General features: G+C 42.3%; 1 protein-coding gene across 1 annotated transcript in view; it reads left to right on the top strand.

The window, feature by feature from the left end:
* myt1lb (myelin transcription factor 1-like, b) overlaps nucleotides 1–20016 on the top strand; it is a 180762-nt gene that overhangs the window by 119229 nt on the left and 41517 nt on the right. The window contains 5 exon segments of the mRNA XM_037796754.1: nucleotides 4406–5012; nucleotides 5014–5244; nucleotides 5247–5565; nucleotides 12366–12500; nucleotides 16608–16698. Of these exon segments, the coding sequence (XP_037652682.1) occupies nucleotides 4650–5012; nucleotides 5014–5244; nucleotides 5247–5565; nucleotides 12366–12500; nucleotides 16608–16698 (1139 nt within the window). The 5' untranslated portion in view covers nucleotides 4406–4649.

Genomic DNA, 20016 nt, shown 5'->3' with positions numbered 1-20016 from the left:
CATACAGCTGATCTCAACATAAACAAAAATACAAGATGGCGCAAGCTGAATGGAGAGGGGGGGCAATCGTACTCGGGCACCTTGGCGGAGGTCTGCGCTCTCCGAGTGCCATTCTAGTTCTATTATTTTAGACAGAAAAAGGTTAAGAAGAGTCTGTTTTTGTAAATAATAATAATAATCCACAATTAAAAAGCGGTACTATTAATTCATGGAGCCGTGCAAGTCACTGCATTTTCCACAACACTGTCCGGCAAATATTTCAGAATAAAAAACCTCATGTTGAGAAATTAGGAATTTGTCCACAGAAAAAATGCTTGAGAGCTTTTATTTTGAAACCAAAACAGAAGTGTTGAGTTAAAAATAAGTGTTAACTTTTTTCATGTCTGTGACATATTCTAGGGATACAGACATTGAAACTAGTAATGTTGCTGGTATGATGTCTGTATACAGTCAAAAGATCATTTTCACTGTCTATCTTTGCTGTGAACCGCGCCGCACGCAGAAAAAATAAGCAGGCTCTTTAATCTCTAGAAGAGACACAGCCGAGCCGCGCTGCTGACGCAGGAGGTGTGGCTGCTCCAACCTGTTAACATGGACGCCGAAATAAAAAGCAACAAGTTCCACGACACACACACGCTGCTGACGTGTCCTGTGTGGCCCGGGCGTTAGAGGTGCTGGTGGCTGGGTTTCCCCTTGTTCCAGTCTTTGTGCTAAGCTAAGCTAACTGGCTGCTGTTTACCATACAGACATGAAAGTGGTATCAATCTTTTCATGTAGCTCTCCACCAGGAAGCCGAATAACATATTTCCGAAATGTCAATTTCCTTTAAACATTTCTCTATCTATTTAAAATATTACCATTATTATTCACGTGCTGCATTTGCATAGCTGTGGTTTATATTTCTATATTTGAGGGGCTGACTGAAGTAGTTTGGGGCAGTTGAATAGACAACCTGATTGTGTTTTGCATTGGAATGACATGAAAGACCTGAAACAACATAAACTGAATCCAGCATACACATACATACAAGGTATTATTCCTGCAGTGATTATTTAGTAACTTTTTTAATGTGATTCATTCATTCATTCATTTGCACAGTAGTCTAAGCCCGCCAGAAGCTGGAGAAGAGGTGCACAGGCGCCAAATTGTTTGCTACTTTCTTCTTTTTGAAAAAATATTTAGTACTTTAATTCCAGAGAAATTATCTAAATTGACAGCTAAAATCAGCAGGATCCTCCTTTGCAATTATCTCCCACTGAAACACTTTAGCCTTCTCCAGAAGACCTTTGCCAGAAGGAGCCATTAGGGATATGATTATTTTGTGTAAACAACAGAAAGACTACTAAGAAATGTATCATTTTTAATAACAAAGGAATCTCCAGTTGCCTGTCCCTTGATAAATATTCAGAATATTGACAATCAAAGCCTTACGTTAAGTAAGTAAGCCTTTCCTGAAGACGTGGTAGAACAACACCATCTCGTTTGGAACTATCTGGTGTTTGGCCCTTCCCGACTGTGCCCAAGACCAGATTTGTCAGTTTCTCTCCAGCAGATTCTGCTCTGCACCCCCCGCATCACGATGGACCTGACAGTGCCTTCAAGTCCAATTAAGAGTGAAGCTCTGAGAGAGGAGTGTGTTAACCCTGTTTGGCGCGTAGCTCTACCCACCCAAGTGTTGATGTGGCATCTCGCAGCCGCGCTCTTATTTTTTTTGCAGAATTGGTGAATCTCAACAGACTGGTGTTCATTAGGAGCCCACAGCCGAGGTCTCACCCTTACACTGAGAAGGTGGACTGTTGCCACTGTCTCTCCAGCCTGTCAGCAGCCTCTCTTTCCATGTGTAGTGGCTGATTAGCATGTTGTTGTCACTGGAAGGTATTCACTGATGAATCATCCGAATCCTCTCAATCATTGAGCTTTATAACCATTATGTTTTGCTTTATTGCATAGAAGGAATTTAACAGCATTTTAATCTGCAGCATTTTCCTGAGAAAGGCAGAAAAATCTCCCTGTATGCATCATTACCAATGTTCCCCGTTTCGCCCCACGACAGCGCTACTGGATGGTCGCTGGGCAGATTCCAATCTCCTAAATGTAATAGAGGTGACAAGCTGGAGCTTCTCTGTTTCTCAGTGGCGTGCACATCTCTGTAGCTAATCCAAGCCATTCAGGGCAGGGCAGTCTCTCTGTTCCCTCCTTAATCTGTTTCGCTTCCATATCTCTTTTGTGTACCTTGATTGCTCTTCAAATTGCCTCCCTGTGCCATGTTTCATACCATCAAAAATTAAACCCCTGGTGCACGAGGTTGCTGTAAGAAGGCTTCCACTGTCAAAATATGTGCCTGGTCATTCGTGACTGTTCCCTCTTCCCGCTCTAAAGCCCTCACCCCCCAAAGCACCAATATTGTGTTGCTCTCATTAGATTGGAGTGTGTGTGTGTAGAGTATGTGAGTGAGTGAAAGTCAGCGTGAGTGTTTGTTTAGACTATGTAACAAAATTAGGGCTGTCTGTCAATCAATTAAAATAGTTAATTGCAATTAATCCCAAATTAATCGCACATTTGTTATCTGTTCTAAATGTACCTTAAATCTCCCTTTAAGGTACATTTAGAAACAGATAATAAATGTACCTTAAAGGGAGATTTGTGAAGTATTTATACTCTTATCAACATGGGAGTGGGACAAATATGCTGCTTTATGCAAATGTATGTTAATATTATTATTGTAAATGAATTAAAAACCAAAACAATGACAGATATTGTCCAGAAACCCTCACAGGTACTGCATTTAGTATAAAAATATGCTCAAATCATAACATGTCAAACTGCAAGCCCAACAAGGCAACAACAGCTGTCAGTGTGTCAGTGTGTTGACTTGACTATGACTTGCCCCAAACTGCATGTGATTATCATAAAGTGGGCATGTCTGTAAAGGGGAGACTCGTGGGTACCCATAGAACCCATTTACATTCACTGATCTGGAGGTCAGAGGTCAAGGGGACCCCTTTGAAAATGGCCATGACAGTTTTTCCTCTCCAAAATTGAATGCAAGTTTGGAGCGTTATTTAACCTCCTTCACGACAAACTTTGCCAGGTTCTGATTCCTTAGGTTTTCTAGTTTCATATGATGCCAGTATTTTCACTCTAGATTTAAATCTGAGCCCGCTACAACCTCAAAATCTTAAATTGCGTTAAAGAAATTAGTGTCGTTAAAATTAATTTTCGTTAACGTGTTATTATTGTGTTAACTTTGACAGCCTTCAATTTTTTTAGGTTTTGCTGTTTATAATAGTTTCCAGTTGCTCTATTCTTGTCTCTGTGATGTTTTATACCTCCTGTATCTTGATAAAGTGGGCATGTCTGTAAAAACACTCACTGATCTGGAGGTCAGAGGTCAAGGGACCCCTTTGAAAATGGACATGACAGTTTTTCCTTGATAGAAATTTAGCTCAAGTTTGGAGCGTTATTTAACCTCCTTCATGACCAGCTAGTAATGTCATGGTTGGTACCAATGGATTCATCAGGCTTTTTAGTTTCATATGATGCCAGGATCTTCACTCTAGCCCGCTACAACCTAAAAAAGGGAAGTTGCGCTAAGTCAAACTCTTGTCTATTGTTTTGTGTGTTGTGTGTGTGGTGTGGGGGGGGGGGTTCTCTAGGCTAATTTCTCTGCAGGGAATGTAAGTGACAGAATGTGACGCCAGCGTGAGCGATGTGCTCTTGACGGCTCAGGGCGGAAATGTGAAAGGAGAGATTGGAAGTGCTCCAGGAGTGTGTGCTTGGAAATTACTGACAGAAGAGGTTCAGTAAACCTTTTGCAGCCTGTCAGAATCAATTAGGCAGTGAAGGAATTCTAAAGATACGATGAGATTGAATGAAAAAAAGAACTTTACTAGCAAACGATGAATAAGCTGCTGACTGGGGTTCATGGTGTTGCAGGTGGAACACCATCTCATCTCTCAGATTTTAGACTCCTGTAAAAAAAATGCTTTCTCTAATTCAAAGATGTGTTTTGATTCACACTGCTGAACAATGAATAAAATGTCATCTCATTTGCAACTATTTACAGAATTCTTCAGTAATATTATTAATCATAAGACCTGTGAATATGTTTTCCTAAAGACATCCAGGAAATAAGGGGCAAAAAATAAGACTTGCCCGTGGTTTCATAGATTCCCCATTTACCAGAGCATCTTCTCTGTAACTTTCCCCAACCGCTATATTTAACTTCCTGTGCTGATTCACAATTCAGAACACAAGCTGCTGTTAAGACTCTCAAAGTAAATTATTAGGGGAAGCAAAGAGTTCTTTATCCAATTTAGATGGGCCAAGCCCAGAAATCTGATTTACCAGTAAAATAGAATGACGGAAATGAAATTACAAGACGTGTGTTCTTTCTTTCCAACAGAGGACGATCAGATGAGGCAGCAGCGAGGGGGGCGAGGGCGATGGCGGCGGAGGTGGCGGCGGTAATGCCAATCTGGCCCGACGACAGAGAAGGCAACAACAACAATGACGAATACGAGAATTATGACGAACTCGTGGCCAGTCGCTCCTCAACCTGGGCAAGATCGCAGAAGACGCCGCCAACCGAGCTTTGACGGAGTCCGAGATGAACAGCAACTCCTCCAACAGCGCAGAGGAAGAGGAGGATGAGGATGAAGAGGAGGACGAAGAGGATGAGGAGGATGAAGAGGAGGAGGAGGACGAAGACGAAGACGAGGAGGAAGAAGAAGAGGGGGAAGGGGATGAAACCGCAGAGGGGTGGTCTGAGTTTGGACGTTGACAGTGATGTAGTTCGGGAGACGGTGGACTCCCTTAAACTCTTGGCACAAGGTCACGGTGCGGTATTGTCTGACAATTTAGATGGACAGGAGTTTGAGGACGGCGCCGCTGGGAATGACTGTACTCACAATGGTGGAAACGCACACAATGGTGGCAATGGACAAGTTAAGATCAACAGTAATGGACAACTAGAAAACAGCGACGAGGAAGTGTGTTTAAGCAGTCTGGAGGTGCCTACGGAACCAATGCTTTCGATTTGGCTCGGAAGTAAGCGAAACAAAGTCCACCGACCGAAACGGACCATCCCAGCAAAACCATTTTTCGTGCGGGGATCCCAATCAACAGCCCCAGCACCACAGCTACGGGGATTTCCACCACAGCCAAGACGACAGGCGAACGCTTGATAGGAACTACTCCGACATGGACAATCTCATGAAGCTGGAGGAGCAGCTGAAGCCCGCGGCTCCAAGGCCTTCTCCAGTTGCGCGCAGGACAACCGATATCACACCAACCTCCGGGACTTTGATGAGGACACAGCCTCCGTGACATCAGATCGATCGGAAGAAGTGTTTGACATGACAAAGGGTAACCTGTCCCTGTTGGAGAAGGCCATTGCACTAGAGTCCGAACGCGCTAAGGCAATGCGGGATAAAATGGCGGCCGAGGCTGCCAGGAGGGACGGGGTGAGGTATAACCACGAAGACCATGGCCCGCGGCATGGCTACGGCGTTGAACGTAAAGCCCGGCTTCCTGATGGCATGAAGAAGCCTTTCTACCATAAAGGTGAGTGGTTCTTTCACATAGGGATGCACAGATACCGGATCAGATATCGGGCCGATACTGACTCAAATAGCTGGATTGAATATCGGTGACAATGGTGCCGATCTATTCAATTCAACTCTGTGTTTATACACTATATACATTCTATCTGGAATTTCAATTCTTGTTTAAGTTTTGACTAATTTGTTGCTATGTTAAAAGGGTTTACAATTGAATTGTTAATTTCTGTTAATTCTGAAGATTTTTTTACCAAGTTGCTGGTGTACGATTTATTATTTTAAAGATAAATACCAATTCATTAAATGTATATCTATGTGTTTATTTGTTACATTTGTTTTACAAAGTTAGGAAAGCAATGTTTAAGTTGAAGCCTGATGTATCGACCAGGTTTCGCTATCGGGACTAAAAAAAGTCAGATCGCTGCATCCCTACCTTTAAATACAGACACGCTCCGATGCCTCCATTGGAAACCATATCTACACGAGTTTAGACATGCTTACCTCATTTAACAAGCTCAGGTAAAATGTTTGTCTGCCACTGTTTGGCTCTGCATTCTATCTATCCTGTACTGGAGACGAGACAGCCCACATGCATTCTGGGAACCTCACTATAACCCCAGGACAAGCTTTTTCAGCCAATTTGGAAATTCGCATCTCGGTAGCAGCGGGAGCGGCAGCAGCAGCTTATGTTGTTAAAATAGGCCAGCATGGAAACATCAGAGGGTAGGCTTGTCAGGCATAAGTAATGGCAATCTGCACGGCCTGTTAGGACCGCAAATCTCATCCCTGCGATGCAGCTTGGGGTAAAGCTGCCTATTTTTAAACCTGCGCAAGCACTTGGGAGAGGAAGCTACAAAACAGAGGCCTTCTGGATTTATTCTGAAGGGAACAAGGAAGTGTTTTTAGCCTTGTTTATGACCCTTATGATACCGTCCAGATTGATACTGATACCAAAGAAAGACAGATATTTATGGCTAATCATATAGTCCAAAAACTGCAGTATTCCATTAGTGGTAATTGTTATACTACTGGATGTGCAGAGACACTGCAGTGGCATTTACAGTGGTCTGATTTCAAGCTCCCTTGTTTAACTCCTAATTATTCCTCTCATCATATCCTTGACTGCAACAATATTCCGACTTAGTTAGGTTAAATAATTTCCCCCCATAAGGAAGATATCAGATGAGACCAACAAATAAGAGCACGCTAATTCACAGCAGGGTTACATTACACCTTAAATGCCACACAACTCACAGCAGGGTATATATTGCGACTTAAATGCCACACAAATGTTAATTTCCAAAGCCTTCCATGGCCCCCGTGTCTGGCTAATGTCGGAATAATGAGAGGACGCATAAGACAGTCGCGTCGCGATAACATCTTTCCCTCTGGCGAGATAGCAGCAGACACTCGTTGACCAGGGTTCCTGTGTGATTCATGAAACAGAGCATGGAGAGGGGAAAGGGGGGAACAGGAACGGGGGGGGGGGGTGCTCAGAGAGGCTCCCTAAGAGAAGCATGAGGCTGAGATGAAAATTGAACAGTATCAGAATGACCGATAACGAACGGCAGGCTAACTGACTGCACATTAATTATCCAGAGATGGTATGGTAATGGGGGCCATTTGCTATGCAAAGCGCAGACCGTCCTCAGCCACAATCAATATCCCCTGCTTTCTAATGTGCCTTCCACTTGGCTGCTCCCACTCCCTGCGATGGAAGCGCGGCGGGCAGAACACATGGGCTTCACGCATGTGTTTGTGTGTGTGGAAATTATTTCCAACATACTGTTCAAACACCGGCAGTCAATGTAATAATCTGCCCCAAAAGAAACCATTATTAACCCTCCGAGACCCACAATAGACCTGTTTTAGTCTTTTTTAGGGGGGTACAGGAGGTCTTTAGGGGGAAATAGCAGGTCAACAGTAGATGGCACATAGAAGTGGTGTACATCACCTGAAGCAGGAAACCTGAAGATTAATTTGAGATGCAGCTCAGCACTGTCTGTCAAATTGTTCTAGTCATAAATCAGAAATAAACACGAACTAATTAATTATTATTAATTATTATTATTATTTTAAATGAATTGTAAAAGGGTATAAGGGTTTAGAACATAATGATGGAAGTATATGATGGTCATCCCCATGCTCTATTATGTCTCATAAATTGTTGCAGCAATGTTTGAGTTGATACCATTTGTGACACAGATTTGGTGCTAAATTTAAGCATTTTTTACCACTGGAGAATCGATACAAATAATCAATAATCCCTCCAGAACACCACATTAAGACACAAAGACCTTGAGGAACACCAGAGAAAAAAGCCATGCTGTGATTTGGGATAAAAAACTTTTGACATTTTGAGATTTCTGCAAGAATTGTATTTTTCGGCGAATTGGATGGCGAGCACTTCTGTTGTGTAGACTGCTCAGAAACCCCCTTATTGTCAGTCCTAGCTAGGAAAAGCCATCCATCCTCTGAATGTTCTAGGTCTCTAGTTTGATCCATCCATCCTCTGAATGCTCTAGGTCTCTAGTTTGATCCATCCATCCTCTGAATGCTCTAGGTCTCTAGTTTGATCCATCCATCCTCTGAATGCTCTAGGTCTCTAGTTTGTGGCTGTAAAGTTTCATGAGGCTGTGATTATCCTAGAGGTCACCACAGGTCATTTTATACAGTGAGGTCAAGTTTCAAAAAAATGGTCTTACTACAATGAAATGTCTCCTATGGGGACTAAACATCATCACACATGAACACAGTTGGGCTCATTGGATCCACAAGAGTCTCAGCTTTACAAAGATACCCAATTTATGTAATTCTAAGACAGTTTATGGACCTCAGTATGCAGAAATATTCAAACACACCATTTTAGAATAGAAGAAAATAACATATTTATACTGCATGAAAAAACTGCATGTGATTATCATAAAGTGGGCATGTCTATAAAGGGGAGACTCGTGGGTACTCATAGAACCCATTTACATTCACATATCTGGAGGTCAGAGGTCAACGGACCCCTTTGAAAATGGCCATGCCAGTTTTTTCCTCGCTAAAGTTTAGCCTAACTTTGGAGCGTTATTTAGCCTCCTTACCGACATGGTAGCATGACATGGTTGGTTGGTAGGTTTTCTAGTTTCATATGATATCTGTAGCTTCACTCTAGCACTAAAACTGAACCTACTAGAGCATCTGAAAGACAGTAAAGTCAGGGGGTTAAGATGCCACATTTTACATGCAGACCAAGTTCTTTATCCACATGAAATGTCCCCGGCGGCAGACAGAAGAGCCAGACATGACATAGCAATATTGTACCAAACTCACATGCCCCTAACGTGACACAGATAGATGATAGCCACGGAGGATAATGAGGTGCTTTTCTCTGATGAATGAGACATGGGATTTCATTTGGTGGACTCACTTGTAACTGTATGAGTAGGTGTGCTCCATGCCACCTCTCGATTTTGTCCTTTCTCAACCCTCCTACTCCCTTCACTTGATTGCTCCTCTCTTTGCTCTTCCTCCTCAACCTCTGGTTTATTTCGGGTTGTCGGTAAGGGCCTTAGGTGGAGCTACTAAGTTACACAGGCTTGTAAAACTTTAATCAGTGGTCTGTCTTTCTGTGGCATGAGATAATAGCGGCTCCCCTGTCCACTTTGCTAATACTTGCTCTAGATAATGGTTTCTGTCACTCAAATGGCTCCAAATGGATTATACAGTCTGATACAACACTATACTCCTGTAACTCTGCTGTGAAAAGATATTAAAGGCTATTATTGCTTCGGAAATATTCATAATTTTCATTTAAAATGGTAATGTATCCTACAGGAGCCATCGCATGTTGGCTGTAAGAAGAATCCTTGACCTTGTTTGCGAGTCAAAGTGTTTTAAAGGTGGACGGCTGCAGAAACAAATGCCAGTTGGCACAGCTTGGCATCGCTGCTTTTTGGTGGTAACTCTATCTCATCATGGGTTTGGAAGAAACAGGAGAACCAGGTTTTGGGAAGGGAAAGACAATCTTCTCCGGTGTGTGTGCTTTCTGAACCCTCATCGTCACACTCAGCTCAACAAACTGTCATGTGAAGGCACGAGTGGTTTTTAATGAAGAGAAGTACGATACATTCTTAATCGAATCGAAACTGAAAGATGAAGCGTTTTTTGTTGAAGGTCACTAACACGAGAGTTTCTCAAATCTTCCCGATTTCATCACAGTAAACAAACCTCATGATCAAAATAGCTGTCAGCAAGCCAATTATTGCATTGTTGTCTTCACTCCATTACTTCAAATAAGCACAGCAATAAATAATGGCCCATAAATAAGAAAACTTCAAATTCAAATGTTTTTTGGTTGCAATAGTCAAGCGTGTAGATTCGGTTTCAGAAGTGGGGGGGGGGCACATGAAGTCAGAGGTTCTTCCACTAAAATGAAAAACAACTGAAAATACTATTTCCTGCATTTTACATATTTATATCAAACTATAAAAATAACACATTATCATTTTGCCATACTTTCTAAATTAATGGTAGTCAAATACAACAAATAGAAATGCTATGTAAATTGCCATAATATTGTATATACTTAAAATCACATTTAGTTTTCATTGATAGAGGCCATATACTTAGTCATGCATCATCACTAAAAAGAGCACATCCTTATCTAATATTTAAAGATCCCATATTGTAGAAAGTGAGATTTCATGTCTTTTATTATAAAGCAGGTCTAATACTGTGAAAGTATCAAAACGCTCAATCCACGGAGAAGTGCACACAGCCCGTATTCACAAACTGTTGTGAGGTCACAACTACACAATCACCAGTAGAAGTGCTGCTAAACTCCATGTAGTTCCTAGACAGTGAGTCTCCGGCTGCAGTGACACTATGAAGACAGCAACAGCACAGATGCAGAAGACCCGAAAACGCTGACCAATCAGAGCAGACTGGGCTTTTTTGGGAGCATTTCAGACAGAGTGTGAATACAGGTATATTCATACAGACAGTATGAGAAAAATAAAGTGTTTTTTGAACATTAAGCATGTAAACATGTTCTAGTAGAAACCCAAAATACAAGTATGAACCTGAAAATGAGCACAATATGTCCCCTTTAACTTATTGTCCTAAGTAAGATTTTGAAAAGTGAGGGAGACATACCCCCTAATAAAAATTACGCCCATAGCAGTAGGCATTGGAACATCCAAGAAATCCAGGACAGACTGACATATGTGAAATCTAACAAAACTGCACATCTTATGTTATTCAACAATCTGTTTCCTTATTGGTATAGCAGTGCGCAGCTCTCAACAGAATGTATATCAGCTTTTCCATATTTCATGTATTATCTGTTATTCACCTGTGGCACTTGAACTCCCTTGTAACTTACTTGACATCTGTGAGGTCAACCTGTTCTCACTCCCGACTCTTCAAATACCGCCGTTTGGTAAGTGTCCCTCGGCATCGGAAACCGGCGCACGGAGGCACTCTTTAGCAACGGTATGTGACGAACCGGGGCTTTCATCTAACTCCAATGTAAACCCACCCAAGGCGTTATTTGACAGTCGGAGCAAGTGACGTAGTATTAATAGTGTAAGAGTCTGCTAATAAGCAGTTACATGAGTCTTTAGACTCGTTGGTATCGTCATAACCCGTGAGTCAAGTCAGTCTTCAGTCACGCGACTCGTTGGTATCGTCAGTCCCGTGAGTCCCGTAAGTCTTTAGTTACGCGTCTCGTTGGTATCGTCAGTCCCGTCACTCCCCTAAGTCTTTAGTCACACGACTCGTTGATATCGTCAGTCCCGTGAGTCTTGAGTCACGGGACTCGCTGGTATCGTCTGTCCCGTGAGTCTTGAGTCATGCGACTCGTTGATATCGTCAGTCCCGTGAGTCTTGAGTCACGCGACTCGTTGGTATTGTCTGTCCCGTGAGTCTTAAGTCACGCGACTCGTTGGTATCGTCTGTCCCGTGAGTCACCTGACTCGTTCGTATTGTCAGTCACATGAGTCTTTAGTCATGCCACTCGTTGATATCGTCATTCCCGTGAGTCCTGTGAGTCTTTAGTCACGCCACTCGTTGATATCGTCATTCCCGTGAGTCCTGTGAGTCTTTAGTCACGCGACTCGTGAGTCTTTAGTCACGCGACTCGTTGGTATCGTCAGTACTGTGAGTCCTGTGAGTCTTTAGTCAAGCGACTCGTTGGTGTCATCTGCCCAGTGAGTCACCTGACTCGTTAGTTTTGTCAGTCACGTGAGTCTTTAGTCACCCGACTTGTTGGTATCGTCAGTCCCGTGAGTCCCGTGAGTCTTTAGCCACGCGACTCGTTGGTATTGTCAGTCCCGTGAGTCTTTAGCCACGTGATTCGTTTATATCGTCAGTCCCCTGAGTCTTTAGCCACGTGACTTGTTGGTATCGTTAGTCACGTGAGTCTTTAGTCATGTGACTCGTTAGTATCTTTAGTCCCGGGGGTCACTATAGTCGCGTGGGTTTTTAGTATTGTCAGTCCCGTGAGTCGCTAGTCAGTGAAGGTAATGTCAACCACGACCGTTTCCTAACCCTAACTAAGCCATTGTGTTGCCTAAACCTAACTTCCTGTGAAAATGGAAGTTTATTTTGAAAGGACACTACGCATGTAACAAGCTCATATTGACACGCCATCCCTAGTCCATCCCAAAGTAACGCAAGAGTGGTACCCCGTGCGTCGGTCTCCGATGCCGAGGGGCACTGGCCAGTCCCACGTGTGCTAACGTGTTGTACTGCAGTAGTACTGTAGTCCAGCATTTTGTCACGTGTGATCACCTCAGTATGACATTCTGCTTACAGACGCTTCACGTGCAGACAAGAAGGAGAGTCGGTGTCCGACACCCGGCTGCGACGGCACGGGTCACGTAACGGGCCTGTACCCCCACCATCGGAGTCTATCCGGCTGTCCGCACAAAGACAGGGTGCCACCAGAAAGTAAGCACAAACCAGCCAAACACCGGTTTGGCTTTTTTACCCAACCTGTGTCCTTCATGTTCTTTTGATGTTCAGGGATCGGCATGTTTCCCGCGATCACTGCTGCGTCTGGCTCGTCGTGTTTGCTGTGTACTTGCTGTCATGGGACTGTGTTTGATATTTCAGTCGGGCGGGGGGGTACAGTGAGTGGTCAGATGGGTCACAGCTGCACTCCTCTTGTGACCTTTTGCATGGGGCCGTGGTTTTGCTTGCGGATTGCCTGCCTAGTGTGCCGTGGTGATGAGGTGGGAAATGAAGCCTTGGTGATGCGCAAATAATGGCGAGCAGCAATTTGTGGGAGGGTCAAGAGCTGTCAATCAGTGACTTACTTGACTGCATGAGACTTTCTCCTCCACTAGATTGACTGACAGTGATTAAGAGCATATGATAATCCCATCCACTGTTGTTGGTTTCATCATTGTAGGGGTTGCATGCTTCTTCACAGCATGGTTTATTATTGAGTGTGTGACTGATAGGAAAAGGTTAAATGCCATGCTTTTGTATTTCATCAATTTGTGCAGCGTTTTAATGTTAATCGAGTATGAACATTTTTTTTTTTTTTTTTTTTCACAAAAACTTGAAAATGCTCACAGACCTTGATAACACTGAGCCTGCCTCAGTCACCCATGCCATAAACCCCATTCATTTATTTGTATTCCTTGCTCAATTAAGTTCCGTTGAATAGAAAGGCTGGATCATATCTCTAAGCCACGGATCAAGTGAAGTGGCAATAAACATTAGCCTTGAATGAATAGTGAGTTTTCCCTTTCAAGATTTCACCCCGGCTATTTAGTCTCATTCACCTTGTGCAAACTTCTCAATAAAAGCCCATTTACACGTTTCATTGACTGCAGCGTGAAAATCAAGTTATGATCGGTCATGACCCAGACTGCAATCAAAATAAAAGAGGGTTTTAATAATGGCAAAGAAATTAGTTGCCATTAAAGCCAAGCTTGTAAAGACCAGCAGTGTCACAGATGACTCTTGTTCTGCGGAGCGCTGCTCACACGAAGGTCTCTAACCTGAGATGTCTCCCAGAAATGTGAAATGACTCCGAGCAGTTGACCTTGTCTGGGATCAAGAGCCCCAAAATGGAATTTGGAATGGGTTTGAATTGATTGTTACTGGAGATTTTGGAATACGATGTCTCTGTTCCTCCTCCTGTGCCTTGCTTTGTGTTGATCGGGCTGACTTTTTGGGGAAATGATACCGCTAATACTGCACAGGATGCTTTGGATCACAAAAAGTTATCTTCTTAATCTTTGTGGCATCTTCATCATCTTCTTCCCAGACTTCAAAAGGATACTTTAGAGTGAAACACACAATCACAGTCGTGTTGCTGTTAAAAGGTGACCTGCTTTAGGTGGCTTGAGTATTGAGAATTGCATAGTTTTTTGCCCCTGGGAATATTGACATTTTCACCCCAGGCGGAAAGCCATTGTTAGGGTTCAATATCTTCAGACACATAACTCCTACAGCCATGACATTTAGTAGGGGCACAGACTAAATGCTGTACAACAGATCCAAATGATTGAAAGACACAAGCAGGTGTCATATTTTTCATTACTTGCCCTTGAAAACAAAAAAAAGTGCAAAATGGGTGGCTTTGGAGCCCCTGGCAGTCCCCCAAAGTATATACATATTGACGTTTCAATATTTTCTGCTAAAAAAAGTTTTTGATTGACTGTTTTGTCAAATTTTAGGGGCTCTAACATAAACAGAATCCAAGATAGGGCCTTGTGTGCTTTGATTCATTTTGCATGTCGTTAACACAGGAGTCATAATTTCAACCCAGTTACCAGAAAAAATGTTGGCATTTTACATTTCTGCAAACAACAAGAGGTTGAATGTCGACGTTTCAGAACTAAAAATAAGTTTCATAAATGCGTTTCATATCAGCCTCGTATCACACTTGCAGAAACACACAATGCCACATGGTTAACATTGTGAAATGACTGGTTAGGTTTAGACAACAAAACTACTTAAATTAAGGTTCGGGAAAAGGTCATGATTTTTGTTCAAATAATAGCTTAACAATGTAACATTGTAACGTAACATCGCAACGTAACGTAACATCGTAACATCATAAAAACAACACAGTAACGCAACACTGTAACGTAACACTGTAACGTAACACTGTAACGTAACACCGTAACGTAACACCGTAACGTAACACCGTACTATAACATGGTTACATAACATGGTAACGTAACATGGTAACAGAACATGGTAACGTAACATGGTAACGTAACATCGTAACGACATCGCAACGTAACATCGTTCTCGCTCTTTATACTTGTTATTATAACACGTTACTTTCAATAACGTCACTTGCGCTGCCCTTGCTAGTGTTAATGAAAACTCAACCCTTAGCATTTGCTCTGGGTTTTCTTCACCACTGTTTTGGAAGAAGGAAATAACGGGAGTAACAGACGAAAAAGCTTTGAAAGTATTTTCTTTCAAATAAGTGCTGTGCAGTGGATCTAATTTATGCCGATTTGAAGAGTGGTTCGTGTGGATTTCGAAAAGTAACTTTAAAGTGTTAAATTTGTGAACAGAATTTGGTGTGGTGGTAGGTGAGTGTTTAATTGGGTTGGTAAAACTCTTCACAGAAAGAAAGAGAATAAGCATGTCTCTCAAAATGTTGAATTCAAATTATTCAAATGATTTATTTTAGTAATTCATTTTTTATGGATGAATCACATGTTTAAATGTTATTTTTATATCTAACAATATAACTATAATTATAACATACAACATCAAACACAAGTTTAACACTACAATTTGTCAAAAAACACATCTTATTGGGTACCCACTCAAATGACCACCTGTGGGTCCCGGGACTCACTACATTGAAATCCTATCAACATCACTGGGCAAGTCTCTCCCCCCTATTAACACATTTGCTGTACTGAATGGACAATGTATTATTAATGGGGTGGCTTCATTTAATTGGCAAATCACACAGCGCAACCAGACTGTTCCTTGGGAAATGTGAAAAATGACGATTAAATTATATCTCAAATTCATGAATTCCCATTCCTGTTTGCTCATTGTGGCTCTTTTCTGTAGAATGCTAAAATATTTAATCAGCTCACATGGGAGTCTTTGTTTTTGTCTTTAAAGTGAATTACCTTTGTAACATGCAAGGAGCCTCATTGCTTCCTTGTATTGTTCTTTTCCCCAGCTCCCCTATAGTTCTATCTGTGCCCACTGAATCAGGCCCGCTGCTTTCATTCCTTGCCATTCTATCTGTGTCTTTGCAGAGGGCAGGGCAAAACTGGGATATGCATAATGTATTGGCTTGTGGCATGTCGAGGTGGCAGGCTTTGTCCAATTACCTGCACAGAGCGGCAATTAGTATGTAAGGGAAGGAGGATGATGAGGGGTTAAAGTTTAAGGGGGTGATAATGATGAAGCTAGTGCCGATGGGGTTTGGCCCTGCGCGCCACTGATTTGGAGACGACCCTTCCTCGCGCCTGCGCCCGCGGTGCTCCGACGGCTCCTCTCGGACAGCCATAGATCATTAATCTAATTGGCTGGTTGCCGAGGGGATCTGAGACAGTTATGGACTGTTTTAATGGTAAATGGTATTGAAGACTGCGCTATCTACCCTAACAACGCGCGGATGATAACAAAGCCCAGTCTATCAAGGAGCTGTATTCCACGTGTCTGCTTCTGCCATTGATTTCAAGGCTTGTGTTTTGCATGATTGCTAGCTGTTGGTCGCTCTGCTCCCTGCATGCCCAAAATTTCCCCTCCATTCCTGTCTCTTGGCAGCTTTGTCCTGTTAAACTTAAATGACATCTTTTTATTCATGACTGTCCCTATTCTATGAATACTAATTTGAAAGGCTGGATAAGTGGAAGCAATATGGTGGGAAACCTCGCCTGCCCTCTCAAACTAGTGTTCATTAAAATGAAGAAGAGGTCATTTGGGTTCACACAGGCTCATTTCTTAATGATGTTTATAATGCCAAGCTCCTCACACACTAATAGAGCTGATGCGTGATTGTAAGGGGCTCCTAACCTTCCCTGTCTTTCACTCCTGTCTCCTGTCGGCGTGAAGTTGTGGCTATGTATGAGAATGTTCTTAAGTGTCCTACGCCTGGCTGCACGGGACGTGGCCATGTCAATAGCAACAGAAACTCCCACAGAAGGTAAGTGACAGCCTGCCCATATGAAACCGGCACTGTCCATGTTGCACCCTCCTTTTTTCACCCTGGGACTTTTTTTTTTTATTGATGTATTGTTCTGAAATCATTTTTTCATCCTCAGTTTTTTTTTCATGTCATCTCTTTACTTTAGTAGTTTAGTTATTGTTGAACTAGGGCTGTCAATCAAAAAAAATAGTTAATCGCGATTAATTGCAAATTAATCACAAATTTTGTATCTGTTCAAAGTGAACCTTAAAGGGAGATTTGTCAAGTATTCAATACTCTTATCAACATGGGAGTGGGCAAATATGCTGCTTTATGCAAATGTATGTATATATTTAATATTGGAAATCAATTAATAACACAAAACAATGACAGATACTGATCCAGAAACCCTCACAGGTACTGCATTTAGCATAAAACAATATGCTCCAATCATAACAGGGCAAACTGCAGCCCAACAGGCAACAACAGCTGTCAGTGTATCAGTGTGCTGACTTGACTATGACTTGCCCCAAACTGCATGTGATTATCATAAAGTGGGCATGTCTGTAAAGGGGAGACTCGTGGGTACCCATAGAACCCATTTACATTCACTGATCTGGAGGTCAGAGGTCAAGGGACCCCTTTGAAAATGGCCATGACAGTTTTTCCTCGCCAAAATTTAACGCAACTTTGGAGCGTTATTTAACCTCCTTCTCGGCTAGTATGACATGGTGGGTACCAATGGATTCCTTGGGTTCCTTACTATCACTCTAACTTTAAAACTGAGCCTGCTACAACCTAAAAATTGCAAGTTTTGTTAATGCGTTAAAGAAATTAGTGGCGTTAAAACAAATTTGCGTTAACGTGTTATTATCGCGTTAACTTTGACAGCCCTGCGTTGAACACGTTCTTTTTGTCTTTGCAACACTTTATTTTCGGTGTGTGGATAAGTACAATCTTGTTGGGTAGACGGGAATAATTAAAGTAGTTCAGCTGCTTAACAATCCCACAGTGTAACCGAGACTGATTAGAATGCAGCAATTCACACCTTCCGCAGCATAAATCATTTATCAGCTCGTGGCGAAAAATGGCATCTATCAGGTGCAGGTTCGGAGGGAGGAAACTGAAATAGCAGGGCGCCGTTGCCAGTGCTGTCAGACGGGGCGAGGTGACAGTGAAAGAGGAGTGTCACCCACAGCAGATGCTCAGGGAGTCGGGCATAGCAGCAGCCATTAGCACCTTTCTGCCACTCAGCCAGGGTGACAGGAGAGGTGCAGACCTGGGAGGACCAGAATGCCTCAGTGCTGGACTCAGTGACACGGCTGCAGCGCAAAATAGGCACGCACAGTAAACTTTCACTTCTACTAGAAAGAGCTAATGTAAACCTCCATATACTAGCGCACACTTCCCAACCTGATACACACACTCTCCTACCTGCACACAGTCATGCACGTCTGATGACAGGTGCTCACGAACACAGCTCTATACTGGCTTCAGGCCATTGTCAAAGATAATTTTTTCAGCGCGGCCCGGCATACTGCCGTTGACAGACTGGATGGAGAATGATCGGGGTTAAGGATAACAACATGGACTTTTGTCACATTTGGTCAGTTAGTTGTCAGGAGGAAGTTTTACAGCCGCCAATGCTATTGGAACATAATGGAGGTGGAGATCCCGAGTGTATGTGAGAGTGTGTATTGTCAGCATGTGTTTGAAGGAAATAAATGTACATTTTTTTATGTGCATTTGTCCATATGGGAATATTTATTATGAGAATTATTTCAAGCTGTTCAACCAGAAACATGCTGTTGCCAATTGTGTTATTATTTTAAGTGTTAAAGGTATTGGCAGAAGTGGAAAATTATATTAATAAGTATGTTTTCTCTGGTGTCTAATCACCTGATAATTAGAGTTGTTGTATTTTCGTTCTCTTAGAATGAGCCGTTTATGTCTACATAGGCAGCGGGTCCTCTTCACAGAGTTCGCCATGTTGCACCACCATGTTTCTACAGTAGCCCAGAACGGACAAACCAAACTCTGTTAACTTTTCCTGCTTGGGCCGGAGTCGATAACGTTACTCGCTCCCGTCGCCGCCGCTCTCTCTTTCTTGCTTCACCACTCACTTCCCACATACACACAAACTCTCTACGCACTGGCTCTGCTCCAAATGGCTCTAATGAGGGACATCGCGTTTTTGGCCACCGTAGCTCTCCAAAACGCTTGGCACACGGGAAAGCTTCAATTGATTGCAATCTCTCACATCACCGCTAGATTCCGCCAGATCCTACACACTGGATCTTTAAAACAAAGTACGATGGCCGACAAGGGCAAATGCGCTGCAGCAGTCCAAAACAATGCCAATTCAAAAGACATAAATATCCAAAAACAAATACAATGGAAATGTGCTGCAAATGAAAAAGAGTGCTGCAGAAAGCCAAAACAAATACATTGACAGCAAACATGCTGCAAATATAGAAACGATGCAAAGTAAAAAAACGCACAAACCCCAAAAACAAATGCAATAGAAAAACGCTGCATATCTAGTCAGTTTCTGCATACGAAGAAAAGTGTAAAAGAGTAAACAGGCGATAAAAAGCTATGTGTTCTTTTTACATCCGTCCTTTTAGTCTTTTACAATATTATAAAAGAGCAACAGATTTACGTGACTATTGTAAAGATTCCATTTTTCTTTCCGCTTCAAAAACAATAGCAAAACTGAGCGCGCCCCCTACAGGCCTGGAGAACTTCCGTTGTATTGACTGGATATGCAACATTTTTCTGTTGCATTTGTTTTTGGAGTTTGTGTGTTTTAAAATTTGTATCGTTTCTGTATTTACAGCGAATTTGCTGTTAATGCGTTTATTTTGACTTCCTGCTAATGCTGTCACAGTGAAGGAATTTCATCTGCAGCGATAATGATTGGTTCAACAGTGCATTATGCGGTATTATTGCCAATTAGTTTTTTGCAAATCGCTTAATTTATCCTGATTTTAGTGCTATATAAATAAGCTTTATTGTTTGGCTATTGTTAGGTATTTTTTTGCTTTTTAAATGACAAAGATGACATTTTTAAAATTAATGAAATACTTTATTGTTAAATGGTTGCGTCTGTCTGCTATGATACAGAATATCCGCAATAGTAAAAATGTCCACACAAGGTAGAATACTTGCTTGGATATATGCGAAATATTCGGCGCTTCCATTGGAACGAATTTAAAATGAAAAAATGTGAACATAGCAGTTGTGGCGGTTGCTTTCCATCCCGTGCGGTTTGCTTGTCAATAGCGCGGTATTGCAATATTGCGGTTATTGCGACAGCCCTAATTTTTGCAGCAC

The sequence above is a fragment of the Sebastes umbrosus genome, chromosome 16 (assembly GCF_015220745.1).
Source record: "Sebastes umbrosus isolate fSebUmb1 chromosome 16, fSebUmb1.pri, whole genome shotgun sequence".
In the NCBI taxonomy this organism is placed as follows: Eukaryota; Metazoa; Chordata; class Actinopteri; order Perciformes; family Sebastidae; genus Sebastes; species Sebastes umbrosus.
Note: the sequence above shows the minus strand (reverse complement) of the source record. Positions and strands in the feature narration are given on the sequence as shown.